The 22,698-nt window shown below is 54.0% G+C and overlaps 1 protein-coding gene across 6 annotated transcripts in view; it reads left to right on the plus strand.

Annotated features, from left to right (window-relative positions):
• Window positions 1-22,698, plus strand: part of PPL (periplakin) — a 66,899-nt gene that overhangs the window by 2,174 nt on the left and 42,027 nt on the right. For 2 of the 6 annotated variants that reach the window (XM_067706734.1, XM_067706737.1), the window contains exon 1: window positions 11,944-12,156. The exons of 1 other annotated variant lie outside the window; for it this stretch is intronic. In XM_067706734.1, the coding sequence (XP_067562835.1) occupies window positions 12,095-12,156 (62 nt within the window). In that variant the 5' untranslated portion in view covers window positions 11,944-12,094. Of the gene's footprint in view, window positions 1-6,946; window positions 7,098-8,125; window positions 8,247-11,943; window positions 12,157-22,698 lie in introns of those variants that run through there. 3 more of the 6 variants (XM_067706736.1, XM_067706735.1, XM_067706733.1) reach the window with 3 other exon arrangements.

Consider the following 22,698-nt stretch of genomic DNA (forward strand, 5'->3'; position numbering starts at 1 on the left):
AGGTGGTGGTTGCACAACACGGCGAATGCACTAAATTGCCACTGACTTGTATGCATTAAAATGGTTAATTTTATGTTATATAACGATACCTAAATGAAAACAAACAAAGCAAACAACCTTTTAAGGCCAAAACTCTGTTGATCCTTGTTATAAAGACAAGGAAACTAAGGCACAGGGAGGTTGAGTAACTTGCCCTAGGTCACACAGCTAGTAAGGAACTCAAACCCAGGACTTCTTGCCCCAGGGCTGCAGCGGAAGTACCCAGAAGATGTGATTTCCCAGCCTGAGCTGCAAAGATATCCAGGCATCCTGGTTCGGGACTGAGGAGGTACCAAAAGAATGGGCTGATTCGATGGGAACACTTGGAGGCATGAAGTCAGTCTCAGGGGCGGGACGTTCAGCCTCTATCTGCCGCTTCCTTCTTGCCCTGTGAGAATGACCGAGCCACAGCTGCCTTTTGGTATGGTGGGTTTTGAAGACTCCAGAAACCACCTCGCATGTTTGAATATCTTCCCACAGTTGGGCCACTGCCACAGGAAATTCAGCCATCAGTAATGCATTTATTTGAGTAAAACACTGGGCCCAATCCAAACACAGATGCCCCCAGAAGGCATCCTGCAGGGAAATGTCCTCGGAAAGCTTAATGTGACACTGCGGGGAGGGGGCGGGGGAGCTGGTGGGGAGTGAGAGGGTCCAGAGTCCAGACCCTTGTGGGGACACAAGCGGCCCTTGATCTGGGCCCTAGAATACATAAAGGCCCTGGGAGGGTGCTGAAGCTGGAGAGAGTGGGACATTTTTTTTATTATGATAAAACATACATAACATAAAAATTACAAATTTTAACCATTTTCAAGTGTACAATTCAGTGGCTTTTAGTACATTCACAAGGCTTTGCATCCATCACTGCTGTCTAGTTCCAGAACATTTTCATCACCCCAAAAGAAAACCAATACCCATCAAGCAGTCACTCCTCCTTCCTCCCTCCCCCCAGCTCCAGCAACCCTCAGTCTGCTTTCTGCCTCGCATCTCATTTGTCCTGGGCTGCTCCTAATCCTGTTCCTTCTTCCTCCTCCCAAGAGCAGAGCTCAGAGACCTCCTAGATTGGGGACCTTCCAGGGCCATCAGGGTCATTGACAGTGTGGCCATGTACAGGTATGTAGGTTGTAGCCTGCACAACTCTGTGTGGTTGTCCTGGTCATTGGGCCACTTTAACTGAGCGGAGGCTGAGTCCAGGGGAGCCTCACCCAGAGGGCCATACAGCCAGGCCCCACCCACCTCAACCCCCAGCCCACCCGCAAGTCCAGTCACTTCCACACAGGCTTTGGGATTCCAGCAGGCGCTACATGTGGAGTTGGGGTCCAAAGGCAAGTAAAGCCTCTGAGCCCCAGGAGCTCTCAGCGAGGAGGGGAGGAAGTGAAAGGAAGGTAGGATGCCCCAGGAGAGTCAGCAGGGAGCTAGGGAGGGGGCTGGGCGGCACAGTGGTGAGTGCTGGGTGCCGGAGTCAGGTTGGCCTGGGTGTGAGTTCTGGCTCTGTTACCTTCCAGTGTCCCTGCAGTGTATGTGGCTGCAGTGTCCCCTCCTTTAACATGGGGATAATGCGGAAATTATTCAGCCTTAAAAAAGGAAGGAAAGGTTCATGGATGAACCCTGAAGACATTATGCTCAGTGAAAGAAGCCAGACACAAAAGGACAAATATTATATGATCCCATTTATATGTGATACCTAGAGTCGTCAAGTTCACAGAGACAGAAAGTAGAAGGGTGGTTGCCAGGGCATGGAGAGGGGGAGTGGGGAGTTAATGTTTAATGGGTGCAGAGTTTCAGTTTTGCAAGATGAGGAAGTTGCGGAGATGGATAGTGGTGATGGTTGCACAGCAGTGTGAGTGTATTTAATGCCACTGAACTTGCACTTAAAAATGGTTAAAATGGTAAATTTTATGTTATGTATATTTGATCACAATAATAAAAAAAAATCACATTGGAAAAGTCTGAAACAAAATAGTGGTAAATAGTGCCAGCTTGGAGAGAGGGTCCATCTCCCATGAGACTCTGTTGAGAGCATGGCGTTGAGATGGAAGGGGAAGGAGACACCCACTCCCTGACCTCCTACTCTTCCACCTCCACCCATGACCTTCCTTTGGCCCAGAGTCACCATGATGATGGCAGATAAAGTCCCCTGTGGGGAAGGGAAGAAGGGACCCCATGTATGAATTTCCCACTGCTGTTGTAACAGATCAGCACACTCTTTAGTGGCTTAAAAAACAACACAAATGTATTATCTTACAATTCTAGAGGTCAGAACCTGAAATCAGCCGCGCTGGGCTACGATCAAGGTGTCGGCAGGGATGTACTTCTGGAGGCTCTGAGGGGAGAATCCGTTTCCTTGCCTTTTCCTGCTTCTGGAGCCTGTGTTCCTTGGCTTGTGGCCTCTTCTTCCTTCCTCAAGCCACATCTCTCTAATCTCTGCCTAAGTCGGGCATCCCATGGCCTTCTCTGCTGATGTGTCTCTGTCTCCAGTCTCCCTCTGCCTTTCTATTATAAGGACTCCTGTCGTTGGATGCAGGGCCCACGGTAAATCCAGGATGATCTCATCTTGAGATCCTTAGTTTCATTACATCTTTAAAGACCCTTTTTCCAAATAAGTTCACATTTCCATGTTGCAGGGGGTTAGGACTTGGACTTGTTGTCTTTGGGGGACCACCATTAGCCCACTGCAGGGCCCAGCTTGCGACTGTACCCTGGGTTGATTTGCCTCTCCTGGGGTGCTCTCCCCCATGTCCCTGCTCCTGTGCCCAAGGATCACTTTCAAAAGCAAAGCCCCTGCACCCAAGCTCTGTGTTCACGGGGACCTGGGCCAGGACCGCTGTGGCCTCTGACTCCTCTAGGTTGAAAGGAGGAGTGTCGCTCTTGCCTTTCAGCAGATTAGATGTTACGCCAGCCCCCCATCCAAGTCAGATCAGCGCCGGGGAGCAGGGACGGGCAGAGGAAGAGGTAGGGCTGCGATTGCGTTGAGTCAGAGGTCTGGGAGGGATGAAGGAGGCTGGCCCATGGTGCTGGAGATGGCACTCCAACATCAAGAGGTCAGCTCGGGTCATGATTCTGCCCACCAAGCTGGGTCAGACCAAGGGGCTAGGGGCAGACAGCCTCAGGCTCTGAAAGCTAAACTTGGCCCCTTCAACAGACCCCAAGTGACCCCCACAGCTCAGTCCCTGAGGCCCTAGCTGCCCAACCAGCCCCTACCCCAAGGTGCCCCTGCTTTGAGGAGAGGCCAGGGTTCCGGGCCATCCACTTCTCCCCTCTGCCTGGGGCCACCCGATGTGACAGTCAGCAGTCACAGGCAGCTATTTATTTATTTATTTGGCCACACTGCACAGCATGCGGGATCTTAGCTCCCCAGCCAGGGAACAAACCCACGCCCCCTGCAATGCAAGTGCAGATTCCTAACCACTGGACTGCCAGGGAAGTCCCAAAGGCAGCTATTTAACATGTCATATGTTCATGTAAATAAAAAATATAAACAACAAAATTAAACATCCAGTTGCACGAGCCACATTCCAAGCGCTCAATAGCTACACGTGGCTCGTGCTTCCCTTAAAATACAGAATATTTCCGGCATTGCAGGAAGTTCCTTTGGCCAGGGCTGCTCTGAGTCATCCCTGGACCAGCAGAGGTTGCACGCTTTCTTGGGAAGAGGATGAACTGGGTGGGTGTGGAGTAGGGACCCCAGGGCCAGGAGGAGGGGGTGTTTGTCCAGAGCCGGCTTGTGTTGACTCATCGGTTCCGAGGCCTGAGCCCGGGTGAGGGATTAAGACTGAGCCAGTGACCAGAGAATGGCCCGGGAGGGCAGCCTGTGGTGACTGGGCCTCCTGGGTCCAGAGCAGGAATGTTTGACCTCAGCAGAGAGAGTGGACAAAGGGCCCGGGCAGGTCCAGACTGGGGTAGACAGGCAAACTCGCGGACATAGGGGCAGCTCTAGTTTAAATCACAAATGGCAAAAACACAGCACCTACTGGTTCACTTGCTACAGCCTAGACTTCCTTTCCTGCAAGGCCTACGGACCCCCGCCTTCCTGACCCCCATCCACCTTTCCAGAGCCTGATGCTTTCATCGTTCATCTGCCACTGCCCCGTGGATGGGCATTTAAGTCATTTCACTTATTTAAATGCGGTTGTCGGCTTGCTTTTCTATCCCTTTCTCGTCCCAGACCGGGGCATACAGGCTGTATCTTGTTAGCTACTGTGTCCCCAGGACGGGGTATACAGTAGGTGCTCCATCAATGGATGGGTGAACATGTGGGAGGCACTTTGTGGGCAAGAGGTCAAGATCCTCCCCTCGGGACAAAGAAACCTGATTCCCATGGAAACATCAGTGATGCTCAGGAGGGAGGAGAAGGAGGAGGGAACCTGGGGTCCCTGCCTGCCTCCAGTGAGAGGCTCCAACCAGCCTCAGCCTGGGGTCTGGACACTTTCCTCACAGTATCCCCGGGACCCCCAGTCTGTGACTGTGCCTGGGGTGCTCCATCCTTGGGGACATGGGAGAGGTGCCATCATCCACCAGGGACCTCATACTTACACCATCCCCACCCCAGTCCTCTGCCGCCAACTCCCTGAAGGCAGGAACATGTGTCCATTGTATTCCACTTGTATCCTGAGTGCCTAGAGCAGGACTTGTTACATAGTAGGTGCTCAATAAATATTGGACGAATGGACGAATAACTCCCTTCTCTTCCACCATGGTCCTGACTCAGGACCTACTAGCCCTTGGTTGGTCCTCCTCTGGGGATCTTCCCCAGGACCATGGTGCAGTGACCCTCTCATTCACTCACTCATTCATTCATTCAACATGACACTGGGCACCTACTCTGTGCCTGGCACCTGCTGAATGGTGGTGGAGGTGGAGACAAGGGTGCTGGCTCAGACCGCAGGGTTTAAATCCTGAGGCCCCTCCTGACCTTCCTGAGCAGGCACTGAATGCCTTGGAGCTTCAGTTTCCACATCTGAAAAATGGGGAGAGGAAGAGGGCCAGTTTGTCATCTTTGTTGTGGCGATGGTTTCACCATTGTGTGCTTGTGTCAAAACTCATCAGATGGTACACTTTAAATATATACACTCTGTTGTACGCCCATCACACCTCAACGAAGCTAGAAAACACAGTGCCGACCCTCTGAGCCAAGCACTTAGCACAGGGCCTGGCATATAGTAAACACTCAACAGATGTTGTTATTGTGTGTCATTGTTATGTGTCTTACTTCACTGAATCCTTTTAAGACTCTATGGAGCAGGTGCCAGAGAGTCCCCATTTTGCAGATGGAGAAACCCAAGTTCGGAGAGTTGAAGACATTTCCCCAGGGTCACATGGCTAGGAAATGAAGGAGCTGGGATTTGACATCTTAGCTCCCTGGCTCTTCCCCATTTTACAGATGGAGAAATTGAGGTTCAGTGAGGTTAAGCCCCCTGCCTAAGATCACACAGCTGGGCGCATGGCAGAGCCAGGATTCAAATCCAGGTTGGCTTCAAGCTAAAACCTGATTTGATTCCATATTCTCTCCCCTGTGGCCTGGCCTGGCCATTACTCAGGCCCCCAGGCACAGGAGGGAATGGGGTCCTGCCCTCCTGACCTAGGCCATTCCCAGGGGCTGTAACACACTGGCCCCAGAAATGTAGCCCCACCGGTCTGGGCAGCATGAGCCCTGGCAGGCAGGGCAGGAGGAAGTAAGCTTGGTCGTGGGGAGGGGAGTTTTGGGGTTGGGTTGGATAACCTGTCCTGCGAGGATCCCAGGCCTGGCAGAGCCTGTCTGGCCCCATGGCCCCACCCAGCTCCACTCACTGCCCTGACAGCGTGACCTCCTCACTGAGTGGCCCTCACAGCTTGATCTAAGAGGCCCAGGGATGGGCTTGAAAAGAGGTGTCCAGAGATGTGGGGTAGGTTGTGCTGGAAAGCCACCCAGAGTTCAAGATGAAGCCTGGATCTACAAGATGCGATGATGGGGCAGTCTGGCTGGGCCAGAGTGGATGCCAGCCTGTGGGTGAGGCCAGGTCCAAGAGTTCCCCTGCTGAGCAGAGGGTTAACCCCTCAGTGGCTGGGTCCTGGGGCAAGGGCCAGGGTGGCCAGGACCTCCAGCCCCTATTCAACCGCTGGTCAGGAGCTGTTTGAATACTTTGACAGCAGACATAGGTGTACAGGTGCACACCTGCATCCAGAGAGGGCCAGCAGGAAGGTCATCTGAGCAGTGGCTCCCTTGGGGAGCAGCAGAGTGGGGCTGCCTGGCAGGCAGTAAATAGGTGGCCAGGATGGGGCAGCCTTCCAGGGGCCCTGGGCCGGTGGGGGCCTGAATCACATTCTTGGGGGATGACTCAGGGGCAGGCCGAGTGGGTGACTCACCATGTACCTCTCCTGTCCCTGCTGCCAGGGCCCAGCCTCCCCTCTGGTCCCAGGGGGGCTGTGGGGAGCTCACTAGGCCCCCAGCCCAGGGCTGAGTGTGTCAGCCCATGTGGGCTGGAGGGCCAACATGATTTTCCATCCCCTGCATTGTTTTGCAAGAAAAGTAAATACATGTTACAAAACTCAGGGTGAAGCTGGGTCAGCCCCCTCCTGTCCCCTTGGAGGGCAGGGAGGAGAGGGACCTCCATGCCAGGTGCTCTGCACACATCACCAAGCGCTGGCTCATCCCCATTTTACAGATGGGGAAACCCGGTTCAGAGAGGTTAAGCCACATACCCAAGGTCACACAGCTGGTTGTATGGCAGAGCCAGGATTCAAACAGAGGTTGGCCTCAAGCAACAGCCTGTGGGTTCTTCCCAGGCAGGTATAGACCAGGGCCTGAGCATGGGCTGCATCTCTTTCTGTTCACAGCTGTGTTTCTCAGGGTGGCCCAGGAACCCACACGCTTCAGCATCCCAGGGAGTATGTGTTTGTTAACATGCAGATTCCTGGGCTGTACCAAGACCCACCCACCTGTAATCTCAGAAGAGGGACCTTGGAATCTGTATTTTTAAATGCTCCCCAGATTGGGGTGAGGCCATACCATTGGAGATGGGAGAATGACTGTCTGCAGAAGAATGGGCTGGGCCTCCGCCCTAGGAGGAAAAGGCTCTGTGGTAAGGAACCTGCACACCCCTCTCTCCAGGACTGGGGCAATGCTGCCCTTCTTGTTTCAAACTGGTTCACAGAAACACCCGAGCCAGCCAGGGAGTGAGTGAGCACCTCTCCAGCTGCTGGGGAAACATTGACAGCAAATAGGGAGGGTGTGGGTGACCCTTCAGAAGGTGGTGGTCCTCCTGGGAGCCGGCAGCCTGGCCCAGCTGTAGGGAGGGGACAGAGTTCAGGGGCCTGGTTGCCAGGGAACAGGATGGCCCTACGGGTACTATCTCCGTGAGGTTAACCGTCACATAAACCGCAGGAAAGCAAACACTCTCCCTGAGACCCCACCCCACGGCACAGGCAGAGCAGATGAGTCACTTGGCATAAGAGGGCTCCATGGAAGCAAACAAATCCCATCTGCCCAGAGGAGAACTCACAGGGCCAGGTCACAGCTCCCATCCCGTCCGGCCTGCCCACAGAGCAGCGTGCACACGCGTGTACACATGTGCACACACACATACACACACATACACAGCAGCACCAGCTCAGAAACCAGATTTTAGAGACTGGAGGGAGGAGGGATGGTGCAGCACAACTCAAATTCCTCCCTCAATCTGCTAATTCTCCCTGAAGCACCTGGCCTGGGCCCAGCCTAGTCAGCGGAAGCCTGGCCCCTATGCCCGAGCCCAGGAGGGTGGAGGCGGGTGGGGGTCTGAGGGCGCGGGGCCAGAGCAGGCTAACCCAGGAACCAGCCCAGCTGGGCACGGGGCCTCTCAGTACTCTTCCCTGGAACATGAGATAAGAGAGCTTCCTCCTGCGGGGGAGGACTGGGAAGGCTTCACCGGTATGGGTCCTTGGGGAGAGTCAATCAGCTGAAGCATGTTGGCCACATGCCATGTTGCCTGGCACGGAGTTGGTCCTCAATAAACGAGAAATGGCATTAAATCATGTGTCACAGGTGTCACTCAGCAGCTGAGCTACAAGCCTGCTAACCTGGAGGTCTCTACTTAGGTTCCCTCTCAAAAGCCAAATTTCACTTTTCTAGGAGGTGTGGAGAAGGAAGATATGAAAGTTTGGAGAAGTCCAGAGTTCTGACACATTTTGGAGGAGTTCCTGTAATTGCTTGTAACCCTCAACCCCATGAGCACGAGCCTCCAGCTGCAGAGGTAATCCCCTCCCATTTGTGGAGCCCTCACTCAGTGCCAGGGGGCATACCAAGTGCTTAACACATGGGATCTCACCCTAGGAGGTGGATGCTATAGTTGTGCCCATTCCACAGATGAGGAAAACTGAGGCTCAGAGAGACAAAATGACCTGCCCACAAGCTGTTCACATAACTGAAAAGGACTGAGCGAGGACTCCACCCCAGGACTCCCCAGGCTGCTCCCCCTCCTCCCCATCTTCAGAGCTCTGATAACGCTCTTCTCCCCAGACTCATCCCAGTTGGCTTTGTATTTGTTTTTAATTAATTAATTGATTAATTAATTAATTTGGCTGCATCGGGTCTTAGTTGTGGCATGTGGGATCTTCTCTGCGGCCTGCAGGGTCCTTCGTTGCGGTGCACAGGCTCTCTAGTTGTGGCGCGTGGACTTAGTTGCTCCACGGCATGTGGGATCTTAGTTCCCTGACCAGGGATCGAACCCACGTCCCCTGCATTGGAAGGCGGATTCTTAACCACTGGACCACCAGGGAAGTCTGGCTTTGTAGTTGTTGTATCTTTGCCTCTGACCTTAGACTATCAGCAACTTGAAGGTAGAGAGGCTTCTTTCCTCAGCATGGGTTCTATTTTGCCCAAGTGTTATATCTTCCAAAATCCTTATCAACCAGTATCTTTCAGTCCAGTCAGAATGTCCTACAAGGAAGGAGGTTAGTACCATAGAGTGTGGTACTGAGTGGGCACTGACAGAGGGGCACAAAGTGGGGAGGGGGCAGGGGAGAGGGCGGCAGGGAAGGCTCTGGGAAGAGGGAATGCCAGGCTTGGGTCATTTTGAAATGAGTTTTTAAAGAGTAGCTGAAAAAAGCCATTGGAAAAGCAATCTAAGTACATATAAAAATAATATCCAAAGGAAATTTTAAAAAATAAAATAAAATCCAAACACTATAAAAGAGCGTATAATGAAAATTCAGATTTCTCTCCTGAGGGGACTCATGGCTAGCAGTTTGTTGTGGAACCTTCCAGAAGTTTTCTGTGTGTATATGCACATACATTCCCTGCTTCTCCCTCACACTTTGCTGCTGGTGCCTGACTACATATATGACATCTCATTCTTTTCCAGCTGCATGGTCTTCCCGGTGTAGATATGCCCTGGGTTATTTAACCACCTGACCCTGATCCCAGTGGCCAGCAGGTTGTTTCCAGGGCCTCCTCCCTGGCAACACTACTGCCATGAACATTCCCTAAGGTAGGTTTAGCCTCCAAGGGAAAGGTAGTCAGGAGAAGGAAGGAAAAGGGTTTCCACGCAGGGTTGTGCCATAAAGCAGGGTGATGGACAGTGTTCCTTCCTGAGCCCTTTGGCTCACCTGGGGTGCAGGAAGGGGTCCTGGGTGAGCAAGCTTTGTCCACAGTTCGGGCTTCTGTAGACCCCGGGTCCCTGCGCCTGCCCAGCCTGTGTGCTGAAGCCTTGGCTCCTCCCTGACACCTGCTCCCAATGTCGGCTGGCTGGACTTGCAGTCTCTAGGTGCCGGCCAAGCCCTGTCCTAACCTCAGACTTGGGAAGGGAAGTCCCTTCAGGATGGAGGGAATTGCTCAAGCCCTCGGCTGCCTTGTGAGGAACTCCCTATCTAGGACGGGCGTCTGAGAGAGGAGCCAGGCAGAGCCAAGTTCAGAGGGGAAAGAAAGGTTAGGTTTGACTGGAAGGTCTGTTCAGGTTTCTCCACCTGAGCAGGTGGGGAGCTGCAGGCAGGATCCCTCACTCCTGACTTCTCATAAGAGGCCAGGGACCACCAGGGGCACTTGCTAAAAGTTCAGATTCCTGGGACCCTTCCTGTGCTCCCCAGTCAGGAGCTGGGGGTGTGTCAAGGCCCTGGAATCTGCATTTTACAAACTCCCCTGGAGATCCTGAGCTGCGGCACCCCCCAGGGTCCTTTATCCTTTTTAGGTCCCCAGACCCCTTTGAAAAGTTAACAATTTGAGGTCATCAATTTATTATTATTATTACTATTATTATTAATATGTGTCATTCCCCCTCCCTTAAGAGAAAGGCTCTTTGCTGTTTTTTTGGTTTTTCCCTTTCCTCATCAACGCAGAAGAACCAGGCAGCCAAGGCTGGGAGAGTGTTCATGTCTGTTGAATGAGTCAATGAATGAACCCGTTGAAAGAGATAGACCCTCCCCCCAAAAATGCACATTTGGACACACACATTTTGAAAGCAACTGTAGGAGGATCCACAGACCCGCTTAAGCCCATCTGCAGATGCCCCCTTAGGAATAAGGTTTTCCTAAAGTCTCTGTAACGCTTCAAAACTGAAGTCCTTTGGTGGCAGGGACACCAGTGGCCTAAAGGACATTATTCTCAGATGCTCTGGGGTCTGGGACAGGAAAAGCCTGTAGGCATCAACTTCCCCACCAACCTCCTTATTTTTATTTTATTTTTATTTTTTATTTATTTATTTTTTTGGCGGTACACGGGCCTCTCACTGTTGTGGCCTCTCCCGTTGCGGAGCACAGGCTCCGGACGCGCAAGCTCAGCGGCCATGGCTCACGGGCCTAGCCGCTCCGCTGCATGTGGGATCTTCCCGGACTGGGACACGAATCCGTGTCCCCTGCATCGGCAGGCGGACTCTCAAACACTGCGCCACCAGGGAAGCCCCACCTCCTTATTTTTAAAATAAAAAACAGCTGGGGAAGGGACTGCCCTGAGGACTCTGGATACCCAGTGGAGGCCCCTTTTTCTCTGCCTCTCAGACCTCATTGCTCCCCATTTGAGCCCTTTGGCCATAGCTTATCTCCAATGCCTTCTGGCATCTCCCGGGGGAATGTGTGTTCCTCCTTCCCAGCTGAGCTCAGAACCCCCAGCGCCCTCCAGAGTGGTGCTGAACCCTCCCCGCTGCCAGGGCCCCACTCTGGCTCACCTCCAGACTCAGTTCACTGTCTGCTAACTGCAGCCTTCTCTACTGGCACACGGCGCAACAGGGCCACGGTCTAACCTGGACTCGTGCTGGCACAGAGTCTAACTTGGCACTTCCGGCGCTGTGCTAAGTGCTTTGTGTGAATTAACTACAGGAACCTCCTATGGGATGGAGGACAGTTGTTATCACTGTTTGACAAATAAGGAAACTGAGGTTGGGAACGGCAAGAAGCCTTGCCAAGGAGTCAGCTGACTGTAGCGGCAGGATTTGAACTCAGGCGGGCGCACTCCAGAGCTCCCTTCTCTCAATTACCATCGACACTGCTACCACCTGAATGTAATTCGCTAGCTATCCGAGGCATAGAGACCCATCCAGTGTCTGCCACACCTGGGAGGTGGGCACCCACCTGGGTTCAGCCAACGAGAAGGGAGAGCTGATGCCCAAGAGGGGCAGCAGAGAGCCAGATGGGGCCCTCAGTCAGGGGGGAGCCAGGCCCGGAGCGCGGGGGTGAGGGGGATACTGAGCACTCTCGGGAAAGTGGCCAGTGAGCCCCCGCCCGCCTGCCCAGCATCTCGAATGTCCGTGCTGGGCGGTGGGCTGTGTCCTGACAAGACCCGGTGTCCCCACCCCCAGTCCAGAGCGGACGCCCCACTCGATCTGGCCCGGCGCCGCACGAGCCTGGAAGCCCCGCCCGCCTGGTGCCCCTCCTCCGGGAAGGTAAGCACCACCTTCTCGGGAGCGGCTGGGAGAGCCAGTGGCCTGCGAGAGCCCCGCCCCCCGCGAGTAGTGACCGCGCGCCGCCGCCGCGCAGCACTCGGGGCTCCAGCGCCGCCGCTCGCTCACCTGTGCTCGCTGCCCGCCCTTTGGTGCGCGCCGGGGCCTCCGCAGCCCAGTGCCCAGACCGGCGCCGCGACCCGACGTCCCACCCGCCCACCCCAAGCACCACCATGAACTCGCTCTTCAAGAAGAGAAACAAAGGCAAATACAGCCCCACGGTTCGGACCCGCAGGTGAGGAGGCGCCCATGCGCAGCGCGCTTGGCGGCGCGCTGGGCCGGGATGCACCGCCCAGGTCGTGGGGGGCACAGCCGAGCCTCGAGGGCTGAGGGGATGGGGGGGTGCGCAGGAAGCACTGCCCTGGGAGGCCCAGGGGGCTGGGAACCCAGCCAGGAGTGCGCGACTCGCGGGAACGCGGGGCCCGAGGGCCACCCTTGAGCTGGGAAGCACCGCCAAGGTGGGGATGCGGATGGGCTGGGGGCGCCGAAGGAAAACACGCTATTTGGCACTGGAGAGTTCTAGGAGCCCAGAGAGCACTGGCTTGGGTGCTTAGAGGGCGAGGAACTTAGCTGGAGGTACAGGGGACCTCGGTGTTGCGGGGTCGCCCTTGCGCCAGGGGTCCTCCTGGGCCAGGAAGCACAGCCAGGGTGGAGAGTGGTGTGTCCTCTGGAGGATGCTACACCCAAGGCCGGGGAGTGGGGTGCGCAGGGGACCTAAGCATCGTCTAGGGGCGCACCCGGGCCGTGAAATATAGCTGGAGCGTGAGGCGTTGAGTGGCGGGCGTTCACCAGTGCTTCTTGGAGAGCGCGCAGGTGCTCCTGGCGTCAGGCAGGCGGGGATGGGGGGGGGCGCCTGATGGGGTTGTGCCACCTGCGGCAGCACTTCCCAGCACCTGCCATCCTGCGCTCCAGAACCTGGTGCAGGGGAACCGGTGGGTGTGGGGTCGGGTTGGGGGAACCTGGGCTGAGGCACCCCTTGTCCACCACCCGCCCCGGGGTCTGCGCATCGGCTGAGAGACGATGGGGCCTTCTCCCTCCGTGATTTCTTAGGGGCGTGGCTGCCCCCTGAAAAATCACAAAGCCCCGAAACTGGTGGCGTCTCTAAGCCTCGGGTTCTCAGGGCTGCCTGGGAAGGGAATAACGTGTCTCAATGTGTTTGCTTTGAAACGGCAGCCCACGTCGGTTTTAAGCCTAATGTATTCACTTCATAACTGGAGATGCTAAGATCGAGAGTGGGGGCAGAATCAGACCCTGCCTTGTCCTCTCTAAGGAAAATGGGGCGGGGCCTCCTAGCTGGGAGGGAGCCTTTACCAGACTTCTCTCGACAAGGGGCTTCAGGCAGGTGGGGAACTCAGCAATTGCATAGCCCACCTGCCTGGGAGTATCCACGCCAAAGTGCCCTCACCTGAGACACCCCCTCCACCGAAAGCTGTCCCTCACTCCCTCCCAGGCCCCAGATGAAAGTGAGGACACTCTGGCCTGGGCTCCCACCCTGCCCCTGTGGTCCAGTCCGGGCAGACCTGTCTGACAGGTGCAGGCGGCCTGGGCACTGGCATGGGGAGTGTGAGCCTTCCATTTCTTTGAGTTCCAGTCCTTTCAGAAACTCCCCTGTCCTGTGACCCCACTGCCCCCTCTCTCCTTTGCATTGTTTCAAGCTCAAAGACATTTCTTCCCCTCCCCTCCCAAGATTCCCGCCCCCCCCCACACACACATACACGTACACACAAGCCTCCCTGGTCTTTCACATCCCCAGGGAATGGGCTGTTCCTCTGTGGCTGAGTCCAGCTGGCTCTCAAACCCAGCTGGGGTCCCGTCCAGTCCCTGAAATGTTCTTTCAGACGTTGCACAATCAAATGCTCCGTGCCAGGCACGGAGGACTATTCTGTTCTCCCCCCACCAAGACTGGGGCCCCTCCAGTCCTTCACACACGCACACACCCACGCACCAGGAGATGGGCCAGCCTCGCCCTGCCCTCTGCCTCCCCCATCCCTCAAGCTCCCCCTTCCTCCAGCTCTCCATCCATCCAGTTCCCCAAGGGCTGGGCTTGGACCTAACAAAAGTTATAATGAATCCAGACAAGCTGGGAGGGTCTTGGCCTTCCCAGCAGAGGGTAGGAAGGAAGGAATTCCCATCCTTTACAGCTTCAGGGACTCAGGGTGGGAAGGACACAGGTCCTGCCCCTCTCAATACTCCTGGCCCAAAGCAGCCACCCTCTGCCCCTGGCTGAATGACTGATCTCAGCTTAGAGATCTCTTTCTCCAGGAAGCCTTTCTGATTCTCTCCCCAAGATGGGGTGAGAGACTCTTCCATCACACCCCCGTGGCCCCACACAGTCACAGCCCTGGGTAGGAGCCAGGTGCCCATGGTCGTACAAGCCCAGCATGTCCCTCTGCCCCTTCCCCTTGGTGGGGACAAGTTCATGGACCAGATTGTGGGGTGGGGGGTTGCCTCTTGCCCAATTCTGTCAACAAGAATCTCTTGAGTGTTACCGAGTGCATAGCCCTGTACCTGTAACTCTAAGATGTGGTTGCTGGTCACAGGGTGCTGACCCCCAAGTTATTCTTGCACCCTGAGTTTTCTGGGGCCCTCCTCCTCTGTCTGGGGGAAGGCGGGCGGGGTTGCCAGTGAGATTCAGCATTGAGGAGGCTAGGAGCTCCTCACCTCTGGTCCCAGCTCTGCTACATCTGCTGTGGGCAGAAACCTCTCTGAGCCTCAGTTTCCTTGTCTGCAAAGCAGGGATGGTGCTAATATCTTCTGCATAGAGTTGCTGGGAGGAGCACATGTAACAATGGAGAGAATGCCCCCAGCACATAGGAATTACCCAGCCTGAGGGTCAGCATCCCTGTCCCCAGCAAAGGGGATCCAGGAACCAGGACTTGCGACCTTCACACCCAGCAGTCACGGGCTTTGGACTGCGCAAGTGAACAGAAATTAGTGAATGGAGAGCCCCCTTGGAGAAAACCACCCCTCCCTGTTTGTCAGCCTTTTAGCAGCTGAAACTGGGTGTGAACTCAGCTGCTCTCATTGCCCTGGTTCCTAATGACAGGTATGGGAACTGGTGTGCACACCTGAACTAATGACAGGGTCAGGCCTGATGGTGCAGGTCACTGAGGATAGTCTCCAGCTCAGCAGGGGCCCTGGTCCTACCGCCCTGCTTTGTGGCTGAGAGTTCAGCTCCAGCCAGCCCCTGCTTCCCGGCTGTGCGACCTAGAGAGAGCTGCTTGGCCTCTCTGAGCCTCTGTTTTCTCACCTGTAGAATGGGCATAAAAGTAGTACCTGCCTGGTGATATTGGCATGAGGATTAAATGAAATAATGCAGGGAAGGGTTGAGAATTATAGGAAGCCTCAGTCCACGGCAGCTATGATGATTATAACTATTGAATAAATTCGAATAGGCACCTACTATGTGTCTGGGATTGGGCTGGATGCCATGATGGACAGGCAGTGCACTGCACAACTCAGGGGGTACCATTCCCAGGCGGTGGGGGTGGATGTGGAAGAGACATTGACAGTCTCTCTGCACTTGATGGAATTTTGCTTAATTACTAGTATGGTTACAGGACTGTGTCGTGGTGGTGATGGGAGCCTGGTGCGGGAGGATGTAGAGATGGACAGACGAGGTCTCCAGCCCGATGGCTCTGGTGCTCCCTGACTGGTCTGAAGTGAGGGCTGTCAGGGTTACGGGGAGACCTGGGCTATCAGGGAGGACTTCCTGGGGAGGTGTCTGCCCTGTCATTGGGAGAAATGGAGTGGTTAGATCCAGTTCTGGAGTTAGACTGAATTCTGCCTGTGTTTGATTTTGGCAAACAAATTTGGCCTCATGGTGAGCTTCAGCTTCCCTATCTGTAAAATGGGGCTAATTTTGCCCCTCCACACAGGCCTGGGCCCCACTAAGCACCCAACAGCCTCGGCTCGCTTCCTGACCTCACCTGGGCACAGTCCTGCAAGAATGGCCCAGTCTTAATGGGGGGGGGGTGCCCTATGTGGGAGGCAGGGCCCAAGGCTTTGGAGACTGGTGAAAGAGCTGCGTGTCCTCCTGGAAGCCAGCTGGGGTACCCTGGGCCTCTCGGTGGTTAAAAGCATAGAGTCTGATGCCATCCAGGTTTGAGTTGAAGCCCCAGCTCTGTCTCTCCTAAGCTGTGTGACCTTGGGCAGATCAGGTAACACCTCTGAGTCTCAGTTTCCTCATCTGTGAAATGGGAGTGATGCAGGAACACCCAGCTGGTGAGGTCACTAGTGGATCAAGCAAGATAATGCATGTGATGGGCCCAGCCCCAGACCAGGGCTTACAGTGAGTGCTCAGTAAATCATGGCAGCCAATACTGGTAATCACACACTGCTGTTAAAGATGAGAATGGTGCTAAGACCAGAGGTGACCAGGCAGCTGGTCTTCTTCCAGCTGTGGAGGCTACAGCCCAAGTGGGGCAGGAGGTCAGCTGACTCTCATTCAAATCACCCCAGCATTCACATGGACCCCCACTTAAGAAGACACATGGAGGGGGACTTCCCTGGTGGCGCAGCGGTTAAGACTCTGAGCTCCCAATGTAGGGTACCCGGGTTCAATCCCTGATCAGGGAACTAGAGCCCACATGCATGCCGCAACTAAGAGTTCGCATGCCACAACTAAGGAGCCAGCGAGCCGTAACAAAGGAGCCCCTGTGTCACAACTAAGACCTGATGCAACAAAATAAATAAATAAAATATTTTTTAAAAAAAGAAGATACATGGAGAAACTTCCCTGGCGGTCCAATGGTTAAGACTCTGGGCTTCCAATTCAGGGGGCATGGGTTCAATCCCTGGTCACGGAACTAATCTCCCACATGCCGCGCAGCACAGCCAAAAAAAAAAAGAAGACACATGGAGAGACACTCATGCACTGATCAGTGAAGCTGGAAAGCTTGAACAGTTTGGGGGAGGGCCCTGTCAGCAAAGCCCACCTCCCACCATGTGGGTGACCAGGACCGAGTGGTCCACGCAGCCATTTCTCAACACCTACTGTGCTCCCAGCATGGCCATGGACGTTATAGCATCTCATTCTGACACCAAGCCTGCCAGGCTGGTGGTGGTGTCCCATTTCACAGAGGGTAACACTGAGGCCAATAGTAAAGGCACTCACCTTGGGCTCACAGCTCACAAATGGCTGATGCGGGGGGCTCAGGGCCCCTGGGGAGGGAAACTAGGTCTCCCCACCTGTACTTGGGGCTGGTGGCAGCTGTCTCTGGGACTGCTGCAGGCCAGATGGTGGAGTCATTGGGTTTTGTATCCCTGACTCCGCCCAGCAGCCCTTTCTGCCTCTCCTCTCTCTGGCTTTGCCCTCACTTGCCCAGTTCGCTTGGCAGAAGGAACGAGACCTAGTAAATTAGATTCAGAACAGAACAATGGCTGCTAATGGTGGCATTTCAGGCATGGTCAGGGCACTCATCTGGGAGCAGGGAGTTTTGTGGGGAGAGGCTGAGCTCAATTCATACCTTTTAGGCAACACTCTAAGGAGGGTGAGGGACCTCTGGAGGGCCCTGGGGGCTGGGGGAGAAGCTGCCTTTGGGAGCGTTTCCAAGGCTCTTTGTCAAGGGAGGAGGACCCAGGAGTCCCAGCTCCTCTCTGCTCTAGGCAGGGCTGTGCGGGGCGTTGCCAGTGCCACCTGCCACTCTCCCAGCCTGCCTGCCCCAGCCTGCCTGCCCCAGCCTGTCTCAGGAGTGCGAAGACAGAAATGGTCCTTGGTCTTTGTTCTCTCTGCTTTTGATGGGTCTTCTGTCTTCCATCCTCCTAAGCCTGGGGAGGGAGGCCCCAGGTGCCCCTTCCTGCCTCCAGGCAGGTGGAGCCCTTCCCTTTCCTGCATGGGAGGGCCTGAGCAGAGAGTCCCCTGTCCCATCCCCCATCTTCTGTGTGCTCCATAAACAGGCTGCAAGGGCTTCCTTGGCACGGTGGTTAAGAATCCGCCTGCCAATTCAAGGGACACGGGTTCAAGCCCTGGTCTGGGAAGATCCCACATGCCGCGGAGCGACTAAGCCCGTGCACCACAACTACTGAGCCTGCGCTCTAGAGCCCATGTGCCACAACTACTGAGCCCGCGTGCCACAACTACTGACGCCCGTGCACCTAGAGCCCGTGCTCCGCAACAAGAGAAGCCACTGCAATGAGAAGCCCATAAACCACAACAAAGAGTGGCCCCTGCTCACCGCAGCTAGAGAAAGCCCATGTGCAGCAGTGAAGACCCAGCACAGCCAAAAATTAAATAAATAAATAAATTTATTTATTTATCTTTTTAAAAAATGGAGGACAAGCCAGAGGTTTCTGGATGGAGAGACACAAAGGGAGAGTCTCAGAAGTGGGGGAGGGGACAACAGGATGGGAACTGGGAAAGGTGTGAACACATGACAGCCTCTGAGGTTGAGTCCTAGCTTGGAACAACCTCCCTAAATTATGACTGTATTGTCTTTCTTAGAATATATTACCCTCATCTGTCTTTTCCAGGTGAGGCTCAGAGTTTCAGAGTCTCAGCTGCTATGAGCTGGGAGCAGGCGAGCTGGCTGGTAGGGTGTCCCAGCTGGTCGCCAGCCCATCCTTTCCTGGGCAGAGGGTTTGTCAGGTCTTATATGATAAATGCACAATGGGCTGCTCGCTGGCCAGTAGCTCCACCCCATCAAGGCCTGCTGACCCTGGAAGGCTGAGCAGCTGCAGTAAAACAGTCACGTGCAGAATTCTTTGCTGCGCCAGCAGCCTGGGCTCAGATTTCAGACTCATGGCTTTTAAGGTTTTCACTTCTCCATCCTGGGCGTGGAGACTTTTTGGTTCTAGTTGAAGGTTGAGGAAGGATTCTGAGTTTATGCCACCAAGAACAGAGAGGGCTGCAGTCCTGCTGCTCCGGATAAGGAGCTTGACTCTTCTCAACTGTAAACTGGGCAACAAAACCCCCATGTTACTGAGAGGGAAGCTGAAGCTAAAGGCAGGGATGGAGGGCTTGGTGGGTAGAATAGAAACAGCCTGGGTTTGGGAGATGCAGACCTGACTTCCAGGTCCAGCTGTGCCTCTTGTCAGCTGTGCTGCTGGCCACATTCCTGCCCCACTCTGGGCTTCATGAAGGCAGGGGCTTTGCAGGCTGTGTGGTCACTGCCACATCCCTGGAACAATGCCTAGCACACAGCAGGTGCTCAGTAAGCAGTGGTGGGAGGTCTGTTTTGAATCTGCAAATCAGAGGTGTGTAGGATAATGGAGAGAACTGGACGTGACATGTGTGAAGCATCAGGCACATAGTAGGTGCTTCATAAACCAAGGCCAGTACTCCTTGTCCACTGGTCTCAAACCCGGAATGACGTCGTAACAACCGGGAGTGTTGAGATTGGCTTGAGCCCCATTTAAACCTTGCAGAAATCTCCAAGACACGCCTTGGTGTTACCCAAAGTGGCTTGAACTTCTGTGTGTGTGTCTGTAATGAAAGCCCCAAAGCACACACTTTTGGGGAGGTCTTCCCTGGGCAGAAACAGATTGGGCCATGAAACGGAGCCGGAGTTACTACACCAGCAGCCCTCTCACTTTAGAACCTACTTCCCCAGGATTTATAGACAGTAAATTCCTCCACACCCAGCTAATTACCATGGAAGTTTCTAGTAGGGAGCCTATCAGTCAGTTGACCAGTCAATCTGGTATTTGTTGGGTGCTTCCTGGGTATTGCTTTCTACAAGACTTCCTTCCTGCAGAGACCTGGGGATTCTTCCTCAATCTGCTCCCCTAACCCTGTAACACAAGACTGTGGTTCATTCCCTTGTTCCCAGCCCTGCCTGCACGTTAGAATCATCTGAGCTTTGAAGGTGATGCCCAGGTCCTGTTGCAGACCAGTTAAGTCAGAATCAGTGAAGCAGGGCCCAGACTTCAGTCTTTTGATGTGCAGCCATCAAATCCCATGTTTTCACTGATTGCCTTAAGTATATGAGCAATATAACTTGTCCATAGAGTTATATGCACCTTGCTCTTCCTTTAAAAGAGCTAAAGCAGCAGTTGCCTAGTCTGTCGCACTCTCTTCTTTTATTCTCAACCTTCCTGTGTTATTTTGTTTTAGGTACATGCCTTATAAAATGGCATAGAGCTGGCTTTTTTTTTTGTCTTCCTGTTCTCACCTGAGAGTCTTATCTTTTAGCAGGTGAATTTAACTCATGCACATTTATTGTAATGAATGATGTGTTTGGACCTACTGCTGCCATATTATTTTGTATTTCCTATTATCATGCTTTCTCTTTGTTTCCTTCTTGCTCTTTCCCTGCATTTTATTGGACTGAGCTGTATTTTCACAATCAAGTTAGGATACAAGGCCTAAATGGGGCAGAATGGATGAAAATACCCTGACCCAGGCAATCTGAATCTTTAGAATTACAGTTATTGGGGTGCTTTTCTTAATCCTGCCTATTAGACCATAAACTTCTGGACAATAAGGACTTACTTATCTTTTGGTGGGGGCTCTTTCATAGCCCTTAATTCCAGGCCTTGCATAGGCTTGGGGCTCAGTAAATAGGTGTTGAATTGAGCAAACATTTTATTTATTTATTTATTTATTTTTGGCTGCATTGGGTCTTTGTTGCCACATGCGGGCTTTTCTCTAGTTGCAGTGAGTGGAGTCTACTCTTCGTTACGGTGTGCGGGCTTCTCATTGCAGTGACTTTTCTTGTTGCGGAACATGGGCTCTAGGCACACAGGCTTCAGTAGTTGTGGCATGACTTGGTAATGGAGAAGGACTTATTCCCCAGGGCCTGTAAGAGGGGCAGAGAGAGGACAAGGATTTGGGGGTGGGGGTGAAAATTTATTCAGCAATTACTGAATATCTAGAAATATTGACGATCTGAAAAACTGGCGGGGGGTGGCAGCAGTCACCAGCATAAACGCTGACCTTCTGGCTCCAGGGAATTCTCCCTTCCTCCCCAGGCTCAGCTTCTTTATCTGCACTGCAAGCAATAATAGTACCAGCCTTGATGATGGGCTGTTAGGATCAAAGCAGGACTGCGTGTCGTTTCTTCATACCATTTCCTTCCCCGCAATGGCCCGTTCAGAGGGACAGGCTGGGAGCCCCTTGTGGTGACATCTTAGGAGAATGACTCACCCTCAGCTACCACCACTGATTGTTACTCAACCACTGGGTTTAATTATACTGATAAAGATGCCAACAAGATGTAAATCATCACGCTCCCCTGGGTGGTGCACGCCTTGCTGCTTTGTCCCGCCTCCCCAGTATCTCCTGTCACTTTGTGGAATAGTATTGACATCCCCCATGTTCTGAGGAGATGGCTCTGGCACCTGTTCAAATCTTGGCGTTATCACTTTTCAACTGTGTGGCCTTGGGCAGTTTTCTTAACCCGTTTGAGCCTCAATTATCTTCATCTGGAAAATGGAGAGATAAGAATTGTTTACGTGCTATAAAATGTCTGCTCAATTCAATACCTATTTATTGAGCCCCAAGCCTGTGCAAGGCCTCGAATTAAAGGCTACAGAAGGGCCAACCCAAGAGATGAGTAAATCGTTTTCGTCCAAAAGTTTATAACGTAATACACGGAATTAAGAAAAGCGCCCCAATTACTATAAGGGTGCCCTTCTCCCAGGGCTGCGAGATTTCAGCAGATGTTGCAGGAAAGGGCTGAGTGGGTGATGGGCATCTAGTGCGTCCTCTCAGTGTTTGGTTGTTCATATTCAGCGATCATTTCTTGCACCTACTGTGTGTGCCTTTGTGGCAGGGGCAGGGCAGGTGTCCTGGAGTGATAGCCTTCGCTCTCTCAGCCAGGCAGTGTTTAAGGGAGGTGGAGGCTGGGAGCCACCTAGCCCCCAAGATGAGCTTGGAAGTTGCCTGGGAGCCGCTTAGGGCCTGGCTGGCCCTGGAGGCAGCCTGCCTACATGGCAAGTAGGAGGCCAGACCCCTTCTCTGGGCTCTAGGAGGGGCGAGGCTGGGGAGGCTGGTTCCTGGGAGAGGTGTGGGCTCCTGTGCATTCCAGGCATTCCGAGACTGATCCTCCCCGCTGGCACCTACAGAGACAGAATTAACCCCAAAAGGGAGGAACCATGGACATGATCAAGGGCCAGAACATGGGGATTGACTCAGGCCTGGAAGGTGAGGTGGCCCTGGCCAGGGAGGAAGGGCCGTCCCCATCAGACACACTCTTAACCTGCCAGTTCCCATCTCGACACCTGGAAAGAGAAAGCAAGTTGGGCTGTGACCGACGGGGTGGGGGTTATGGCAGAGCTGTGGCCTCTCCGTGGTGTCTGGGGTGTGAGCTGTTCCCTGGAGTGGCAGGTCAGGAAAGAGGCTGTTCTCTCAGGCAGGAGGGAGGGATGGCTGGAGCAGGTCACGTGCCCCTGGCTCTGCCCCATGGCCATGGGCAAGGATGCTACAGCTCCAGTGGCCTGGGAAAGGGTGTGGGGCTGTGGTCTGTGTGCCTTGGCACTGCACAACCAGGCACCATGCTCTGATGGGCACAGCTGGGAGCCCTGGATTGTTTTGAAGTCAGGCAGCCAGAGACCCATAGATGAGACCTGGCCTTGGGCAGGTGTCTGGCCAGCCTGTGTGGGTCTGGTGGGAGAGTGGCAGGAAAGCACCTTTTATTACATGTCCCTAGGTACCAGGCACTAAGTGAAGTGGATAGATGCTCTGAGCATCTATCAGCTTCATTATGGCAGAACTGATGGGCTGCAGTCACTATGGGCTTAGAGCAAAGCGGTCCAGAGGCCCCAGAACCACCCAGAACTGTGCTGTCCTATTTGTTAACCACCAGCCACATGAGATGTGCTTAGAACAAACTGAGAT

Source organism: Pseudorca crassidens, chromosome 15 (genome assembly GCF_039906515.1).
Source record: "Pseudorca crassidens isolate mPseCra1 chromosome 15, mPseCra1.hap1, whole genome shotgun sequence".
Taxonomy (NCBI): domain Eukaryota; kingdom Metazoa; phylum Chordata; class Mammalia; order Artiodactyla; family Delphinidae; genus Pseudorca; species Pseudorca crassidens.